General features: G+C 39.5%; 1 protein-coding gene across 6 annotated transcripts in view; it reads right to left on the bottom strand.

The window, feature by feature from the left end:
* Positions 1-21,002, bottom strand: part of diaph2 (diaphanous-related formin 2) — a 388,637-nt gene that overhangs the window by 45,436 nt on the left and 322,199 nt on the right. For 5 of the 6 annotated variants that reach the window (XM_078788633.1, XM_078788637.1, XM_078788635.1 and 2 more), the window contains 2 exons: positions 10,882-10,974; positions 9,776-9,841 (listed from right to left, as the gene is read on the bottom strand). In XM_078788633.1, the coding sequence (XP_078644759.1) occupies positions 9,776-9,841; positions 10,882-10,974 (159 nt within the window). The remainder of the gene's footprint in view (positions 1-9,775; positions 9,842-10,881; positions 10,975-21,002) is intronic. The other variant, XM_078788638.1, reaches the window with a different exon arrangement.

The following is a 21,002-nucleotide window of genomic DNA, read 5'->3' as shown; positions in this document are numbered from 1 at the left end:
ACCAAGCAATTTTTCATTATGCATTATTCAACTCAATATAATGAATATAAAAAATGTTTCTTCTCTAAGCCAACATCATAGCATGTACAACAAAAAGGTTTTTTTTTCCTTTTTTTGTTGAAACCTGAAATTTTGCTGAAACTTACCGATGTTCTACTGCTGATAACTAAAGAATGGAAAAAATACAGAAACTACCTTTTTTCAGAATGTTTTCTTTTGGTTATTTACCATGTTTATATAGCACTACTACACAATATTCTGTGTGCCAAAATCTTCAAATATGACCGGTACTGAGAAGGGATGTCTATTGAAAAATGACTGGGATTGAATGAGTTAAGCTCATCCCAATTTTTCCAGAAAACATCTTCATGATCAACTACAACTTTGTGGAAAATACTCAAAAGACAAAAGTTAAACTTTTTGGAAGTTCTGTGTCCCATCACATCCAGCATAAAAGTGATGCAACATTTCAGAAAAAACAAAATCATACCAACAGTAAAATATGCTGGTGGTAGTATGATGGTCTAGAGCAGGGGTGAGCAAACTACAGCCCGGGGGCCACATCCGGCCCGCCAAGTGTTTGAATACGGCCCGCCCAATCTTTCCAAAGTATTTCATTTAAACTCAACATACAACCTGGCATCATGGCCTGAGCCAACCTTTTGATGGTTTTATCAATTTCGTTTTTTGACATGGTCTGTTGTTTACAAAGTGCTCCTGAAAAAAGGGACACAAGCACATAATAATAATTATTATTATTATTATTAGATTATTATTAGATTATTATTAGATTATTATTAGATTATTATTAGATTATTATAATTATTATTATAACTATTATGATTATTATAATTATTATATTAATGCTAATTATTATATTAATTATATATAATATTATTGTTATATTTGCATATTTTACATAATAATAATATAATAATTATTATTTTAATTTTATTGTAATTATTATAATATTTTATTTTTTTTAAAATATTTAAATATAAATATAAAATAATAAATAATAATAGCAGATTGCATGACAATTTTACAGATACAATAATACCAGGTGGACTGTTAGATTTTGTGTGCAGTTGTGTTGTCATTGTTTACATTTGTTTGATGATTTGAGGAAGAGGGAAAACACTTTTTCCACACACTGTGTATAGTTCTTTGTTATTGTAAGCGGAACAAACAGGAGGCGTCCAACTCCTACGTACGTTTCCTGGTGATCAGATGGTCCTCCTGTATGTCTATTTGCTTTAATTCTAGCACAGCAACTTGTTCATCTTTCAGCACTAAGCATGACGGCTTCAGCAAGATTACATTATATGAGGGTCATTTTTCAGCGAGTGGGATGGTCTCGCCCCACTTTACTGGGCATTTATTTGCCTTTAAACACTGCAAATTTATAGCTCTAATAGGAATTCATCACAGGATGAACCATATCAAGCTTATTGTGTGAATGTGCCGCGGGTAAAAATAAGATAAAACCCTCCATTATGGGACCTCCAAAGCATATTTGCCCTCGGAAATTGATCCACTATTGACGATTTACACTTAGGGTGACCTTTCATAACTGCCCCCACACTTGGGAAGCAATATTGTTAGGAGACCGAGGAGCAAGAAATAAAAAAACTGCATAGTGCAGGATATGAGTGGATATGATAAGCTAGTTCGTGATGTGCGTGACTTCATTGATGGCTCAATAAGCAGCTGGGCTGAGTGCTTCTTACATCAATCAGCCTCTTGGTGGGGGCTTTTTATTAGGTTTCCTAGACCCTGTCCACTTTTTTGGCAGGTTGAAAAAATATTTGCATCCCAATGACTTTTTAAAATTGTATTATATTTCATTTTTATTTAGTAATAGATGAGGGCAAAGCACGGCGTACCTTTCAGTTTGTTCCGAGAACTTGCAGCATTTATCTCAGACACAGGTGTTTTTGGGGTTTGCGTGTGTTTTTGGCATTTTCCCATTAGATTTGTTTTATGATGTTTGTGTCTGCGTGGGAGAGAGAAGGGTAAAGTTAAAGTAGAGTAGAGTTGACAGAATATTTTTGGATAATACATTTTTGATAGTACAGAATATGTGATAAATAATACTTTCATTGACTATGATATTACCCTGTGATTAATTATTATTATTATGCATTATTAAGTAATACAATTAACACAAATCAGGATAGTGTTACCGGTATGACTTTTTAAACTGACAACATTTCTGTTTAACATGCAATTTAAATATGTATAAAAGAAAAAGTCAAGCCTTAGTATGGTGTTGATGCTGGCAAAAACCCAGAATGCAAAGGGGAGACCGGTTGTAGTTAAAATGTATTTTTTAGCTGCAGTGCTACGGAACTATGCCTCAGTTACTATGTCTTCCTATGCCAGTTTCTATGCCTTTATTTTGTAAACACTTCCTGTCTCTTATGTGTCTAAACACACACCTGCCTCTTATTTGCACTGTGTATTTAGTTCAGGTTAGTTCAGGTTCAGGTTAATTTTCTAACGCTTGTCCTCACAAGAGTCGCGGGGGTGCTGGAGCCTATCCCAGCTGTCTTCGGGTAAGAGGCGGGGTACACCCTGGACTGGTGGCCAGCCAATTACAGGGCACATATAGACAAACAACCATTCACACTCACATTCATACCTATGGACAATTTGGAGTGGCCAATTAACCTAGCATGTTTTTGGAATGTGGGAGGAAACCGGAATACCCGGAGAAAACCCACGCATGCACGGGGAGAACATGCAAACTCCACACAGAGATGAGAGAAATAAAATAAAGTGCCTTATTTATTAATTTATTTGGTTCAATGCGAGTTTTAAAGGATTTATCGACACCCAAGGACATCAACTCTTAAAAGAAGTGGCAGTGCATAATCTGCCTTACCTCTCCTTATCTACAGGAAACAGGTGATAGATTTCAAACAGCAGCGCTATGCTCTCATCTTGCCTTTTAATATGTCAAATCTGCTAAAGCTGTCCAAACAACAGCATGTGGCACCGTGGAGTCCTGCTGGGGACCTCTTCGTCTTAAAAAAAATACGTCTAAATCACCTTCGCTCAACTTCCTGCATGTCAGCCTCTAGGGCCGGTCCGATGAATAGCATCTAAAGTATTAACACAACCGAGTAGAAGCAGGGAGGTGGCCTTATAGACCTCCATTTGGAAGAACACGAACTGTAATGCATGAAGAGTGCAACTGCCACACAGAAGGTAGAGAAAGGGGAAATAACTAATGTTATGTGTGCAAATTAATCCCCCAAGTATGAGTCGCTTTGGCCTCAGGTAGTAAGATATAGAATGCTTTGCAAGATGAGGGTCATTTGGAAGTCAGCGATATCATGCATTCACTCTAAGAAGTTCTAAAAATTCCCTCACACGTGTGTCCTTATTGACAAAAAAGGTTTCCAAAAACATTGCATACACAAATTTTGCTTTTGTGAGTATGTGTATTGTATTGTATATTGTATATTTTAATCTAAAAATCTATTCCAACATAAACAACACTAACATGTTTGTTTTTTAACATCAAAATAACCATGAGCTATTTACAATTCTCACATTTGGAACCTAACCGAGTTGGAACTGTGCATTTGTGTGCACGTACCTGTGTGCATGTGCGCATGCTATAGTATTTTCCCACAATGCATTTTTTTCCCACCCGGTAGTCAAAGGCTGTGTTTGAAACCGCATACTTACTACTACATACTTCCATGCCTATACTATCTACACTCCATACTGCATACCCAATCCATTAGACCAGGGGTGGGCCACATCCGGCCCGCCAAGTGTTTGAATATGGCCCGCCTGTTCTTTCCAAAGTATTTCATTTAAAGTCAACATACAACCCAATAATAATAATAATAATAATAATAATAATAATAATAATATACCCAAGACAGCTGGGATAGGCTCCAGCACCCCCGTGACCCTCATGAGGATAAGCGGTAGAAAATGAATGAATGAATATTGGTACATGTTTGTATATTTCTCAGTTATAGCTTTTCAATGTTAGGTTGCTGTGTGATGAGTTTAGTGTTATTTGTAAGATGACAACGTGAGTCAGAGTGTTATATATAATGACCTAGATAGGTAGAAAATGAATGAATTAATTAATAATAATAATGATAATAATAATTTTAATTTATAACGCACTTTACATCAAATAAATAATCTCAAAGTGCACATATGGCAGATTGCATGACACTTTTATGTGTGCAAATGGACTGTTGTAAAATACTATGTAGTCCGCCCCTCCCCGTCAATTTTGTTAAATCAATGCGGCCCGCGAGTCAAAAAGTTGAGAAAAGTGTCCGTTTAGATCCAGAGTGTGCCATGTACTCGATCCAAATACCAACCGTTTACGATTTTGTTCAGACGAATTTGGCAAAATTTAAGCAAGCAATGCACCTCTGGTTATTTTCACAAAATAAAACACCCCCTTACTTTTCTCATACAAAAAGTGATAAATCAATACTTTTACTTTGAAACAAGAAGCAAACCAACTCGGAATATATCCTGCTTGACACCACCGTTTGGTCCATCCTGCTGCTCAGTGTTCAGCCAATGTTTTGGGGTTTTTTACCTCATGTTGCGTTGCATCCTGGGTAATTTGGGTGTGAGTAGTGAGCTGATGATACATATTCAACATTTCTGGTGAATGCAGTATCCATCCGGGAACTTCTTGCATACTCAAAAATCACATACTGCCAGTGTAGACACACTGCATACTCAAAGAGTTAGTATGAGTAGTAGATAAGTATGCGGTATTGAACACAACCAAAGTAACAGCTGCCTTTATTCAAGGGCTTCCTCTTCCTGTCATGTGTGTTTTTCCTTCCCCTATAATACACTTCTGCCACCTAGTGGCCGTTTTTATGGCCCTAAAATTGTTCTCACGCCTAATCCATTGTTGAGGAGTTGCATCATCACCTCTATAGCCTCTGGCGCAACAACCCCATATATGTACAAGTATGTTACTGGGATGAGGCGTTCGAATTTCTAAAAATGTATAACTATGTTTTTGGTAGTTATAGTACAATGTGGGCCATAAATAGCCTAGGAACCACGAGTTACACGAAATGAATTAGATCTATATTCAACATGTCCCTAGAATGTCTTAGGATTAACCTTTGACGATGTCAAAAAGGCCTTTGGGCATAACAATGGGGTGGTTACCACCCCCTTCGTTGTTCCGCATCACTTATATCCCTTGGGCGTCCTTATTTTGACTCTCCATCCACTTTTTCTTCTTTAAAATTTAATGAGAGGTAATTTCATCGTCAATAAACATACAGTGAGGGGGAGGGGAAGATGTCCACTATTCTGATTTTGAAATACGAGAGAGTTCTATGAACCTGAAACGCGTTCTATCTCCACTTTCAATGAGTCACCCCCTCATGTTCCATGTCAAGAAAGTCCTTATGAGACTTCCTGTTTAGAAGTGATAAGGCAACTTTTGATGGAGCGACCTGTGAAGGTGAGGTTGGGTGATAGCACAGAAAGGAACAGGGGATTGTAATGACTGTTGAAAAGACGGTAAATATATAAGATTGTCTGGGCGCTCTCTTTGAAATCTGATAGATGTGTCTTTTGGGATGCCCCTCACTATGAACGACCCACTGAGTCTGCGGCTTTCATCCCTGACCGAAAATCGATGGAGCAGGATGTATGAGGGGCTTGTGTTTTAAATCTGCCAATCTCCTGCCAGATGCCCAGGTAACTGTCCTACCACAGGGAAAATGCAGGAAATAGAAAATGGAGAGCCCAACTTTATCCAAGTGGCAACATATTTTTTTCACGTCAAAACCTCTAAACAGTACAATTTATAGACATATGCCTTATAAGTTAAAAAAAATACAATTTGAGAAGATATTTGGCTTTTTCTTTGGCTTTTTTCCACTGTGTTTTTGTTGAAACTATGCAAAATCCTTTACATTTTGCAGCTTCACTGTTTTCATCATCATGGTTTTTCAAAAATGTATTATTAAATCATGTTTTGTGGTTGAATATGGCCCATTATTAATCAAAAGTACGCATGTTTGAGCAAATTATATATACTGTATGTATACCTAAAACACTAAATAAACTAATATACAAATAAAAGGCATTAAGAAGACGCATTTGACGGCGTTGATCATATGTAGTAGTCTACACTGGTCACTAGATGTCTGAAATGTCACTGTAACGTGTAGGGAGACACACAAGCATCAGACTCGATCGCCAAAACTACAGGCTTTTATTGCAGGTTAGAGTTATTGTATATCACAACAGGCACAATAATCCCTTTCCGTATTTACGTCTAAAATGCCTATTCATTTTATATACAGTAAAGTCTCGTTATATCGATATCGGTTAAAACGAATTACTACTTATTACGATACTATTTTCATTTCCCGGCAAATTTCTAGTCTTTTATGATATAATTACCTCCGCTAGTACGATACACGGTTATTATGATAATCCGGTTACTAGGATGCCCTTTTCATCTCCCGCCAGCCAATTTGGTCTGCTTATATCGATACAAAAGCAGCTTAAATCAATCTTTGCTTAAGGATTTCAATACCAAAAAAGAACACGGCGAACGGCTGCTTCCAGTCAACTTTATTTTTCACACTTCCACCACCAGAGTGCAGCACACACAGCGGAAAACACCCGTCCCTCGCGCCTACCCCTCCGGGTGGCAACACCTAGTTCCGGGGTGAATTATGTTCCGGGGTGAATTATGTCCCGGTAACCGGTAATCACTACAGCGTAAGTTTATTTTTATTTACTGTAGTACAAAATTTATTGTAGTACAAAAGCATGCTAGATACGCAATCCATGAACTCAAGGAGAAAATTACATGCCATATCAAAGATCCGCCCACTTTTAATGCAGTTCGCCGCAGGATCGGATATATGGATAGTCCGGTTATATCGGTATTTTTTCCGACTCCCGAGAATATCGATATAACGAGACTTTCCTGTATATTTATTTATCCTACTTTACGGAAATTCACTTCCGATAGTCGCGTCCAGAGCTTATTAATAACCCCAATAAATAATATTAAATTACAAACAGACCAAAGTATGTTTTGCAAACACATGCTAACGTAAATACTGATACAATGCCACTAAAAGACAATATTGTTCCTTCAAAGTTTGAGTCATTTTACTTTGTTGTCGTTTTATTTTATTATACAATTTCTTTGTACACTTGTATGAGTTAGGATTAACTTGTACAGTTGATACATGTTTTATTCATTCATTCATTTTCTACTGCTTATCCTCACAAGGTTAGCAGGGGTGCTGGAGCCTATCACAGCTGTCTTCGGGCGAGAGGCGGGGCCAGTCACCGGGCACATATAGACAAACAACCATTCACACTCACAATGCATGTTTTGCTCGCGAACCAATTAATGAATATTGCAGGAACAATTCCAACAGGTCATATAATGACCTTAATTATTACAGTATATTCCAATGCATTATCTTGCTAATGCTGGCAACTCCGTCCAGTCAACTCCATCAATCCGTCCATTTTCTCTGTGCTGAATTAGGACTGGCTGGCGTAATTACATAACATGAATGCAATTCGAACGCTGTGAGCCTCCTGGGTTAGCGTTTCCATCTTATACAAAGTGGAGACAAGGAAATGGGAAAAGCCATTTGGAATTGGGAGTAATTGTGACTGGCAGCACCATGAATTGCCCCACACTGGAGGTTGTCAGCTTCGGTGTAGTTCACCCCAAAAGGACCACAAGCAGAAAGTTATTGCTATTAAAGTTCCCCTAATGCAAACAGAATGTTTTATTGGTAATATGTGTCCCTCGGGCCTGTTTATGAGTACCAACGGTGAGAAAACTCGATCTGTCTCACTCATTGGAGAAAAGAGCCTTGTTGTTTTTCTTAAGCGGCTAAGCTAACTTAGCATGATTATGTTAGAATTTCAGTGTTATGTTAGCATTGTAGCTCACATACGTAATAGCTATGCTAGTGTTGCTAACATTTACGTCCTTCTGTTGCACTTCTATTATACTAATTTTTGGGCCTTTGTATTGAGTTCTGGACTCCTATAGTGCAGCTACACACAATAACCAGAACAGAAAGCTTTCTATATCTTCCAGACTTTTCCTTCACCTTGCACCTTTTCCTGCCTTCCGCCATAACGGTCTGTGCTATTTACTCCACCCCCGGCGCTCCTCCAGACACGCCTCCCGCCAAGCATACTCCACCGTGATTGGTCACACTCCCGCCACTCGCTGTATGAACAATCTATGTACACAAACCTTGTGCCTGGACATGCCCATATAAGGACATCTGGGTTGCATTGCTCATTAGCATCAGAGCTACATATACACAGGATGTGTACTAGTGTACTCTCAACTATGATATATTTTCTTATCCAGTTCCACAGCGAGGAATCATTTACCTCTAAACTTAAACATCCTCTACAAAAAAGCTACTGAAACGCTTCTCAAGCAGGCAATAGATTTCCAAAGCAACACGTTTCCAAAGGTAACATTTAATATATTTTAATTTCCCGAGTCTCCTCAAGCAGTTCAAGTGAATTCAACCAATTACTTGCTAAGAGTTATTGAAAAGTAACTTACCACAAATTTAGATGAAGAGGATTATACATCACTAAATAAATATGAACTTATTTATAGCACATTCACACGCATTGGCAAACTAAAACAATCAATAAATGATGAGGGAAAAACACTTTTGCTTAAAGAAAAAGGTAAATAAGAGCATGAAAAAAAATGAAATGAACTAAAGTAACTTAAAATGGATGTATTTATGTATATAGGTGTTTTTATATATGATGTTTTTATACACACACACACACACACATACACACGTGTGTCTGAAAACATCAGAGGTAATATATAAAAACATACCAAAAAATGAAGACTAATAAAAATGGGCTAGCATAAAAATATGATATGAAATATAATATCACCTATTTACGCTACAAGGCAAGAAATAGCCATGCTGTAACAGCGTAAGACAATAATATGGAGCTGCTCTACAAGGCCCAAAAGAGACATCCATGTACCTACTCGATGAATAAATAAATACTGGATTGGCTCAATTAATGACATGTGGTAATTCTTACAATATTCTATAATAGTCAACAATTCAATTTTGGAATTATGAGGCGCCTATTTGTATGATTTGGGACTGTAAAGTTAATTAAATGAAATATAATTGGTGAAAAAGAATACTATTTTTTTTTTTACAATACCAACTCCTGTCATTTCAATTTGTTGTTTTACTAATAATATTACTAATTAATTGTTACTACACTCAACAAAATATAAATGTATAAAAACACTTTGCTCCCATTTTTCATTCATAAGCTGAGGTCAAAGATACAAGTACACAGTGGTTTGTGACCCCTCCGGAATACGTAGTAACACAGACATATTTGTGACCAATCTGTGAGAGAGATGGGCCTTTTGTGTCGGCACAGAAAATGTTTTGGATCTGTGAGTTCAGCTCATGCAAAAAGGTAACAAAAGCATATATTTGTTGAGTGGAACAATTTCAGCACAAAACTGCTTTTTTCACAGCTCTGTCAAATAACACCGCTGTATGTGGCCTACATGCTTAAATCCTTATTTTGATGCATCATTTTGCTTACAACTACCACAGGCCTCTGGGCTTTGTAGAGCGGCTTGATTCGAGAAAGGATGCGAGTTATATGGTGAGGATTAGAGCAGCGGGAGACGGCATGGTGTTGTGTATGGAGATTTTTTTTAAAGAAGAAGGTAGTTAAAAACACACACCTAAGGTTCTGTAACCATAGTTAGCAGTCGGCCATCGCGAGGCTGGACTGGACGGACTTTGATCACCTGTAAAGATGTGATGGATGGACATTTTCCAAAAAGGTAAAGAGCAAAGGAATGGAAAGAGGGGGAGGGTATGATGCATGTGTGAGAAAGAAGACAAAAGTATTATAGAGATTTCTTTCACACCCCATGAAAGAAAGGTGGAATTAAAATAGTGGAAATATACCGTATTTCCTCATATAATATTGCCAAAGGCGGCTTAAATTACTATTGTAAGTGATAGCATCATATGTCACCATATGTCCTTCAGTGGTGACTATTACAATCCTTCAACATAATTAAATCAAATTAAATCAAATATTTCAATATTTTTTAAATACAGTATAATTTTATAATTAAAAAAAAATATGTGACATTACTAAATATATTTTTTGCGTATTGCTTTTGTACAAACAATTAATTTACAAATATGTATAAATATAAAATGAGTATACATCCCTATGTCTAATATATTATTGGTACTCTATGAGGAAATACAGTATATGCTGGTTTCACGCTGTTGTTGCATAGAACTGAAATAAGAGAAACTGCATAAAACATGCAAAGCATGACACAAAAATAAGCAATAAAGTCAGAAAAAAAGTTATTACTATTATTATTACTTATTTAAGGCTGTAAGGTTGTAATGATGTGATGCAAGTGAGTGTGGACAAATCCAGTATTGTGTAATCCTGAGTGGAGTTGATACGCATGCAGAAAGTGTGAGTATTAACTGGCCTTGAGTCAGTATTTTACATTTTATATACAGTATATAATGTACATATACTGTATGATCAACGTCAACTGATTCTAGGTAAAGCATGGTAAAATAGTGCATTTGGCAACACAGCAGTAAACCTGGTAGCAGGAATAAGAGCAGGTTTTTTCACAATGGAAAATTCGATACGCAGAAAATGTAAACCTGTGTTGAAAGAGCTGCACTGGGCCTCATGTGTACATACAGTAGGTCTATGGTTGAAAACACTTGGATGCAGGCAAGTGACTAAATTGGCAACAACTGAAAAACAGACAAGCAAGTAAAGATACGGTGACTTCTGCCTTACCGTTTCGTGGCGTCCGTTTTCGCCGATCGCGGAAGGCTGCCCCAGACTGTAGAGCTTCCATGAGGCTGTCCATGACACCGGTTTCATCGCCCTCTGTCAGACAAAACATCACCAGAAAGTATGTTAATTTGTGAAGCTGTGGATGAATTCTTTAGAATGCAGTCGAGTTTCGATTCCCAAGACCGGCAGAGGAGCTTCCAGCCATGCTGAACTGGAAGGTTTCTCATTCACTTAATATTAATGTTGTAGAATGATGACATTTTTCAAGTCAAATCAGGACTTTATTGCAATAAATTAAATTAATTTCCTTAAATTATTAATCAAAATATTACCTTATTGAGTGTATTGATTAACATATTTTAATAATAATATGCTCATGTGGAGAGCAAATATCCCACAATACAAACACTGTAGAGGAGGTAAGAAGGGTAATTTGGTGATTCAGTGAACAAAAATGTTTTTGAAATACTATTGAGAGACTGATAATGTGCATTTATTTATCTGTACTCTACAGACTGAACTGGAAACATAAATCAGGAAAATGCAACAAAATGAAGAGCTGTGAAAGCAGACCTGAGAGGTCTGAGCCCCCCCTTCCAGTCCAAAAAAAAACAGCCAATACCAAACAGATGTGGGCCTTCACGCATGCGGGATGCCCTGCAACATCTCCAGCTGCCTTTTGACAGCCCTGCACAACCCGAAACCCCAGCAACCCAGGTTGTGAGGGTCGTGTGGAAAACATCTCAGGTGGGATCCCCTTGTCATGCCAGTGATGTTGGAAGCCACCATGGTTCCATTTTTCTTAGAGAATACAACTTGTCCCATGTTTGGAACTAAGAAGAATTAAGAAGAACTAAGAAGAATTAGAAGAATGATTGGTGCTCTTGTGTAAATTCCAAAGGGGCAATTTTGAGGCCTTCAGGGATGTTTGTTATCTAAGCCCTTCTCTCTATTTTTAGATCATTTACATTTGATCCTTAAGTTAATTTCAGAAGTTTAAAATGATTGTCTTGCTGCATCCAACCTTAGCAGCAACAAGAGTGTATTGCTACTTTATTCTAGCATAATAAGGTGAATAATTGTGCATTTTTAGTTAATATATTTTAATAATAGGCCGCCAAGTGGTTAGCGCGCAGACCACACAGCTAGGAGACCCGAGTTCGATGCCACCCTCGGCCATCTCTTTGCATGTTTTCCACGTGCATGCGTGAGTTTTCTCCGGGTACTCCGGTTTCCTCCCACATTCCAAAAACATGCTAGGTTAATTAGCCACTCCAAATTGTCCATAGGTATGAATGTGAGTGTGAATGGTTGTTTGTCTATATGTGCCCTGTGATTGGCTGACCACCAGTCCAGGGTGTACCCCGCCTCTCACTCCAGCACGTCAGCGACCGTCGTAGACAAACGGTAGAACATGAATGTATGAATGAATTAATATTTTAATAATACAGTAAAGTCTCATTATATCGATATCGGTTAAAACGAATTACTACTTATTACGATACTATTTTCATTTCCCGGAAAATTTCTAGTCTTTTATGATATAATTAGCTCCGTTAGTACGATACCCGGTTATTATGATAATCCGGTTACTAGGATGCCCTTTTCATCTCCCGCCAGCCAATTTGGTCTGCTTATATCGATACAAAAGCAGCTTAAATCAATCTTTGCTTAAGGATTTCAATACCAAAAAAGAACACGGCGAACGGCTGCTTCCAGTCAACTTTATTTTTCACACTTCCACCACCAGAGTGCAGCACACACAGCGGAAAACACCCGTCCCTCGCGCCTACCCCTCCGGGTGGCAACACCTTCCCTATCGATAGTTCCGGGGTGAATTATGTCCCGGTAACCGGTAATCACTACAGCGTAAGTTTATTTTTATTTACTGTAGTACAAAATGTATTGTAGTACGAAAGCATACTAGATACGCAATCCATGAACTCAAGGAGAAAATTACATGCCATATCAAAGATCCGCCCACTTTTAATGCAGTTCGGCGCAGGATCGGATATATGGATAGTCCGGTTATATCGGTATTTTTTCCGACTCCCGAGAATATCGATATAACGAGACTTTACTGTAATAATATTTTTTGTGCATTATAAAAATTCACAACAGAAATAAAAATCTTTTATTTATCGAGCAAACACAATAATGTGGCTGAACAGAACTGCTCTTTAAATATCACGTCTGTGCAATCACGTGTTACTATTCAAATGAATGAGTATTCTGTATTGAATATAAATACGCAGTAGAAACAGTGCCATCTAGTGCGCTCTTCAAACCCCCTGCTGCTCTTCATGACCATAAAAGCGTCTCTTCGTAAAGACGTCGAGGGAGACGGCCGGCTGTCGTCTCTGAGTAAATGAGCGGCAAGGAGTAAAGTACATTGAAATCTTAGCGACTAATACAGACAGGGGAGTCTCAAGACAAAAGCATCCACTGATCGTCACTGACAGATATTCTTTTTCCGTGGCTAACGCTGGGGAGCTAAGTGCTCTTTACAAAGACTTAGTGCGCCGACAGTCGATACACTGGCCCCCTGTCACCGGTGAGGTAATGACACCAAAACCAGCCTTCGAAAAAACATTCCCAGCAGCCGTTCAGTGGAGCCGAAGTTGACATAGCTAGAGACAGGTAGGTGACTGTTGCTGAGCGCACTAGGCCACAGCAGCACAAAAATGAGCCAACGTTCTATATCTGGGTCATCTATCTTTACGCCCCAATACTAATGAGTCAGAGGGCCGACCCTTTTCATCATTCTGGTCCAGAACAGGCATTATTTTAAGCTGGGATCATTAGGGTGACTTATTGTGGAGCTGGGGACTTCAATTGGTTCGCATACACGAGTGCCCCCACTCAATATTTACATCACGCTCTTTGCATCTTTGTTTCGCCACTGTGCTTTCGCCGAACATTCCAAAAGAACGCTGCGTGATCAATCTTGTGCTATTTAGAAAAGACAAGCAAATTGTATGCAGGAAGTACAAAAAAAAAAAAAAACGACACACTGAGAGCAGCTTGATTAATTTAGGCAAATGACACATATTTTTACATTAGGAGAAAACGTCTCGCTGTTCACCGTCCGACTTGCAATGATTCATGCCAAAAAAAAAAACTAAAAATAGCACCGCACGTCTATTGCAATTCTATAAATTGCAAATCTTGGCTGTCTCATTTTGCTCTCGCCTTCTACCTTTCCCAAGGGCTGCTTTGAAAGCGATGTATCTGTTTATCGGTGTGCTGTACTTAACAGCAATCCTGATTAAATTAGGTTTAATTACACCAGCTTTATCAGGGAAAAAAAGGAAAAGGTGCTAGCCAAGAAAGTGCTTATCTCAAATTTCAGTATGGAGAATATGTGGAGATATACAATATGGAGAACAAATAGCAGCATGTAGGATCCTCTGCAACTTTCTTATGTAGGCTAGCGAGGGCACGCCGAAGGAGGCAAAGTGTTAAGTAACAGGTAAACATTTATCTATAACCACCTGGCACAGGAAACTTTTTGACAGCGCCTTTTTTTTTTCTTACTTCGCTGAAACCAAGACATCGCAAAGGGGCACCTGACACTTTGATCAATTTGTCCTACTTCTAGCCTAACTGTAGCACAATTCATCATTCGTAATGGCCGGGACTTCAGAGCCCTCACTAGGCTGTGGGGTTCAGGAGGAACACTGCAGACATGCACAAACTAAATGACTAAAATGGGAAACACTCCCGTCCCGTGTCACCAAAGGATGCTTAATTAACAAGGTCCTGTTGGACCACTGCTTAAAACCAAAGGGAAATTCAGCTTCACACATCCCTAATATATATATATGTATTTCTATATATGTATATTCAATATATTTGCAAAATAATACAAACCAAAATGTTTCACTGAAAGTTATGTTTGTTAGTTGACCCCAAAACTACTTGGCAGTTTACATGAGACTGTTTTAAACTGCTTGCCATTGCTTCTCAAATAATGGGGTCTGCCCAAGGTGTCAGGGGGACTCAGTATCAGTGTCTTCATGTATGGCCTGCATGCATGGGGAAAGAAGATGAGTGGCAGACATGGGAAGAGTTGACTTCCGAGGCATGGAAAACAAGCAATGATAACCGTAATAGAAAAACCAGGAAACACGACAAATTACATTAATGATAAACTAGAGTCATTTAATGAGGATCTGGAATTATTCCGTTTATATTATTATAGTTAGGGGCTGCACGGTGGACGAGTGGTTAGCGCGCAGACCTCACAGCTAGGAGACCCGGGTTCAATTCCACCCTCGGCCATCTCTGTGTGGAGTTTGCATGTTCTCCCCGTGCATGTGTGGGTTTTCTCCGGGTACTCCGGTTTCCTCCCAAATTCCAAAAACATGCTAGGTTAATTGGCCATTGGTATGAATGTGAGTGTGAATGGTTGTTTGTCTATATGTGCCCTGTGATTGGCTGGCGAGTGAGAGATAAGAGGAAATAACTGAGATATAAAGAGAATAGAAATGATATTGTTTTGGAAGATCAGAATTCATCTTATGTTCCCTAAATTTCTCGAGTTTTTTTGTAATAATTCCCTTTTTAATGCCATGGTATAGGTGCATGTTTTGACATATGTTCATGTGTCAAAACATACCACCAACTACATACCACTGCCATCTACTGCACTGGAGTGGAATAACACCCATCAGGTAATGATGCCCACTTTCAAGAAGACAAAATCTCATCTCGTCTTATTTTGAACAGTTCATCCTTATCTTTACCCACTTCTCATTAGCCTTGCATGCGGGGGCTAGCATTTCATGCCAAAATATCTTTCTTTAGAGGAAAGATCCCTTCTACTCACAGGAAATTGCCTTCTAAATGGGTTAAGATGGGCTAAAACCCAAGAAGACACAGAGAAACCTTTCTACTGATGGAACACCTTTTGGGCACCCTGGCAGACAGCCTTAAGGTGCGCTAATGATCTTATTAAAGCTTTGGGAAGTGCCGAGCATGGTTTAGCCTCTTAGACTTTTTGGTACTTTTGTGGAGTTTCCAGTTAAAAGCAGAAGTATCAGAACTATCAAGATAATATACTTAGTCAAGATCTAGTTATTTTTTCCTTTACCTCCATCTTTCTGGCCTCGTGGAACTGACTGGGGTAGGCCTTCCATGCAGACATGGCAGGCAGCGTGACGTGACTATCCTTGATTTGAGACGTGATGCGATAATATTGCCAACCATCCATGCATCAAATCAAAGACAGAAAATGAGAGAAAAGAGGAAGTCTGTGCAAGTTGTGGTCGCTGTGGCGACAAGCTGAGGGACGAAACAAGGTCGTAAAACACCTTCCTCGATAGTAGACAGCTGCGGCTTCAGTGACATTTAATTATTTCAAATACATATGCTGCAGAAGGAGCACAAAGGCCCAGCTAAGGACTAAGCATTCATATCAATGACACCAATATATTAGTACAAAAAGTAAGGGCAGGCTTTAGTCTACTCCACGAAACAGCAATTTATATAAAATTTGATTGACACTGTCATAGATGCATTAATCAATGTTAACGTTAAGAGTTTAGTGTGATTATTCTAACACCAAATTTCAGCATAACGGACCGTAACTTTGTTGCTTGCTCTTGTTTTGGATCTCATTAGAGCATGTAGGCGTAACTAATGAAGCATCTGCTGAGTCTATGTATGTCTAAACTTTACAAACAATAAAAGACATATGTGATTTTATTTTTTATTTCATACAAACCTTACAAGTATTTGATCAGGTCACTCTACCATGCAACCATTCCAGGGTGTACCCCGCCTCTCGCCCGAAGACAGCTCCAGCACCCCCGCGACCCTCATGAGGATAAGCGGTAGAAAATGAATGAATCGATGAAGGCTGTTACTCAAAATGGTAGCAATGGCCACCATGTATCATACTTTTAATATATTGTGCACATATAGGTATGATTTTTAAATGTTAAAGTTACAGTCGTCCTTCACTGTCTTCTGTCCATTGACAGGTTGACCTTTAAAGTCAAATATTTCACCCATCAAAACATTTATTCAAATAAATTTCTAAAGCCCAATGAAAGCCCCAGCCAGTACGGCCAAAATGTATTTTGTAACATGAAAGCTCATTTTCGAGTGCATCTATGGGATTTATTCCACAACAAGTGTAAGGAAAGGTAAAGTAGAGCATCCAAATTAGAATTCCCTACAGGCAAAGTCCATACACTTTGGAAACACCCCAAATATCCCTCGAACGTCATTTGGTATGTCCGTCTCATCAATCAAAGAAGATGAGAGATACACAGAAAAAATGTATGGAATTTAAGAAAACACTTATTGGATGGTTTCTGGTTTGATAGAAAGAACTGGAACACATTATTCCAGTTTCCGTGCTCTTGTATGGGAACAGGATGTGCGTCACAATAGAAAAAAATCAACATACTGAAATATATTACTCAATAATATACTTTATACACTAAAAATGGACAGTTTCTAGTGGCAAAGTGTCACGAGGATTGTGTAAGGAAGAGTTGCAGGCTATCCGCCATTCTCTAAATAAGCTAATACTGCATCTAATTTGCTCCGTAATGAGAACTAATGAGGGGTTTACAGGTCGTGTGCTTGATGAATTGAAACCACTGTCTGAGCGTTTAACTTCACCTCAGTCAAGCTCCTCCTCCTCCTTCTCCACCAGAGCTAGGGAGTTGGGGGGTAGGAATAAAATAGGAAAACCATAGAGGAAGATGGAACACCCTAGTTTCTGTGGTTTGTTGTTTGAGCACATTTGTGCCCATCTGTTCCCCCCAACAGAAGTCACCTGTGCAATTAACCTAGACCATTAGCCTTAAACAAAAGGCCTCGCTGGAAGGAGGAGGAAGCAGTGCTTCCTTATGGCCAGGTAGAGAGGCACTAATGATGCTTTTCTTTAATCTCATCTCCACTCCACTTTTTTTTTTTTTTTTTTTTGGGGGGGGGGCAAAGCTCAACTTCAGCCAAACTAACCTGTAAATGCCTGACTAAAGCTGCATTCACACACTCTAGTGTGTATTACGTATTGTGTTGACATATTACGTAATTAAAATAATTCATTCATTCATTTTCTACTGCTCATCCTCACGAGGGTCGCGGGGGATGCTGGAGCCTATCCCAGCTGTCTTCGGGCGAGAGGCGGGGTACACCCTGGACTGGTCGCCAGCCAATCACAGGGCACATATAGACAAACAACCATTCACACTCACATTCATACCTATGGACAATTTAGAGTGGCCAATTAACCTAGCATGTTTTTGGAATGTGGGAGGAAACCGGAATACCCGGAGAAAACCCACACATGCACGGGGAGAACATGCAAACTCCACACAGAGATGGCCGAGGGAGGGACTGAACTCTGGTCTCCTAGATGTGAGGTCTGTGCGCTAACCACTCGACCGCCGTGCAGCCTGTAACTAAAACAATCTAAACCAAAATCTAATCTGCTGCATTCGATGCCATAATTTGATACCATAATTTCCAGTGTATAAGATGCTACTTTTTCTTACGCTTTGAATCCAGCGGCTTGTACAATGATGCGGATAATTTACGGCTAAAATCTACATTTCCCATGATGCTTAGGGTGCAGCTTCAGAAAGGAATGACATTGAGAAGACTTATGCAGCCATCTGACAGATCTTATGTTAGTTTGATGAAGTGTAGAATTGCTGCAGCTTATGTTTGGACTACTTGACTACTAACCATCTGCTATCACCAACGGGTCTCAAAAGGGTGGGCTTCTGCGTGATGAAGAGGCTCATGGCTCAAAAGTGACACATATACGTAGAGCAACAACGAAATATAGCAATACAGAGACTGACAAAGTGTGTGATGAAGGAATTATGAGACTGTTCAATTTTCTGGTAGGCTACGGTTAACTAGGCATCTTACGCTCACCATTCAGCATTTTTTAACTCGGCATATTACATGCACTGTTGTGTTTAGTTAATGAAAAGTGCTTGTTTGGTGCATGCCAGTATGCATGATCACCTTCACATTTCACCAAATAAGCTGTACTGGCAGAAACACACAACAAGTGTGAAGGCACACTGACTTCCCAATTTCTGTCCAATCCTTTCAATCGAGTCTATCCCCTCTGTCACAGTCCACACACACATCATTACACTCCACACAAGTGCCCAAAAGGGCTGGTGTGATGCGTCTTCCTTTTCAAAACTCACAAAAGTGTTCTTCCATTCCCCTCCTGGCAGTGAAATCTTACAAAAGCTTTGACACAACAACCTAAGAAACTTTTCAAAAAGGCTGCGGTCTTTCATGTGCACCTCCAGGGTTCAGTTGCCTTTTCTGGGGCCAAATTCAACCATAAGATCACATTTTAGTTGTTTCTAGCACTGGTACATTTCATATATTGGCACAAATGTGACACATACTATAGCTTCAAAAAGCACAAGGGGGTTAACACCCATTATAAAACCCACTTATGGACATCTGGGCTTTCTGAGACCATTATGGAGTCTGTTTTGGGGAAGACACGTGCATATGAGAGTGCTATGGAAGTGTTCTTCCATGTACAAAGGAGAAAACAATATACCTGCTGCTGGCTTTGTTGCTCTCCTATACCCCACTCTTACCTCTCTTGGCAAACTGACCTGTCTCCTACAATCTGCTCCGCACTCTTGACACTGTGCTGGGAGACACAGGAACCTCTTGACCATGGTGATCATGGAAGTTACTTTGTCTAAAACTCTAAATACGCAAAAAAAAAAAAAAAACAGTTTGCTCCATAACGCTGTGTACCTCTGGTACAGTGTCAGGGAACAAAATGGAAAACCTAAACCTGGGGAAGTCACACGAGGAAGTCACACACACGGTTTCTCACTTCATGTGTTTTTCGTGTGGCGAACCTGGTACACCTCTGTATCACACCAAAACAAAGTTACCGTGAATAAGTTGAAAGAGTAACTTTAAATTGCTAATAAGGACACATTTGCCTGCATTTGGGTTGTTTGAATTATGAAACAACCATACAGTAATTCTCCAATCCAGGCGGAGAAAAAAAAACAAAAAAAAAACACTGTCACCTTACTTTGGTTCTGTTGTTCGCTCTCGTGGGGGCAGTGAGTGAGGGTGGGAAAGCAAGCAGGGAGCGGGAGTTGTGAGGTGAAATAAGCAGTTTGACATGCAGCAGGTAGGAGGAGGCGGACCGGTCACTGCAGGGAGAAAAAATAGCCATTGTGACAACCCAATGAGGCCGGAAGAGACGCGGAGGAGTTTGGAAGTTTGGATGTCAATGAGGGAGAGATGAAAGTGGATTAGCCGGCGTGGCGATTTGCATTCCGTTGTGGAACGAAAGCCCCTGCGATGCCCCGAATAGCTGGATGCATGAATAAGTAAACAAAAACAAAAATAAACCTTCCATCTGGATGGATGCTGCCAGGCCCCAAGTGGGATACAGTCGGGGAGGATTTGGAGATGCATGCAATGTCGCAGCACTCGCCTTCCTCCTCCACTATCACTCCCTCACCAGTGTCCATATTGCCATCGCTTTATCCGTGTGCTTTTGGACAGTTCTGCCCGGTAACACCACAATGACACATGGAGGTGGGGTGGCTGACAGATGTTCATTTGACATACTTTCTAGGGTCATCGTGTCAGAACGCCAGCTGAGTCCAGACCACGACTACACAGTTTGTAGATTTGTACATTTCCTGCACATGTTCATTTTGAGGAAGAGTGGTTAGCGCGTAGGCAACACAGCTAGGAGACCTGAATTCAATTCCACCATTAGAGTTTGCATGTTCTCCCCGTGCATGCGTGGGTTTTCTCCGGGTACTCCGGTTTCCTCCCACATTCCAAAAACATGCTAAGTTAATTGGCCGCTCCAAATTGTCCATAGGTATGAATGTGAGTGTGAATGGTTGTTTGTCTATATGTGCCCTGTGATTGGCTGGCCACCAGTCCAGGGTGTACCCCGCCTCTGTGAATGCAACATGTTTTTATGCCTCACTTTGTTCAGAGATTACTTGACAAAAGATTTACAAATGTTTTTATTAATTTTTTATTTCTCAGTAAATAATGTGTGGATTTTGATTGCAAAAGTGTTTTGTTTCTCAATATCACTGACATCACAACTCCTCTACACCTTTGTAGAGAGG

The sequence above is a fragment of the Doryrhamphus excisus genome, linkage group LG23, assembly GCF_037039965.1.
Source record: "Doryrhamphus excisus strain RoL-2023G ecotype Guam linkage group LG23, RoL_Dexc_Guam_v1.1, whole genome shotgun sequence".
NCBI classification, from domain to species: Eukaryota; Metazoa; Chordata; class Actinopteri; order Syngnathiformes; family Syngnathidae; genus Doryrhamphus; species Doryrhamphus excisus.
Note: the sequence above shows the minus strand (reverse complement) of the source record. Positions and strands in the feature narration are given on the sequence as shown.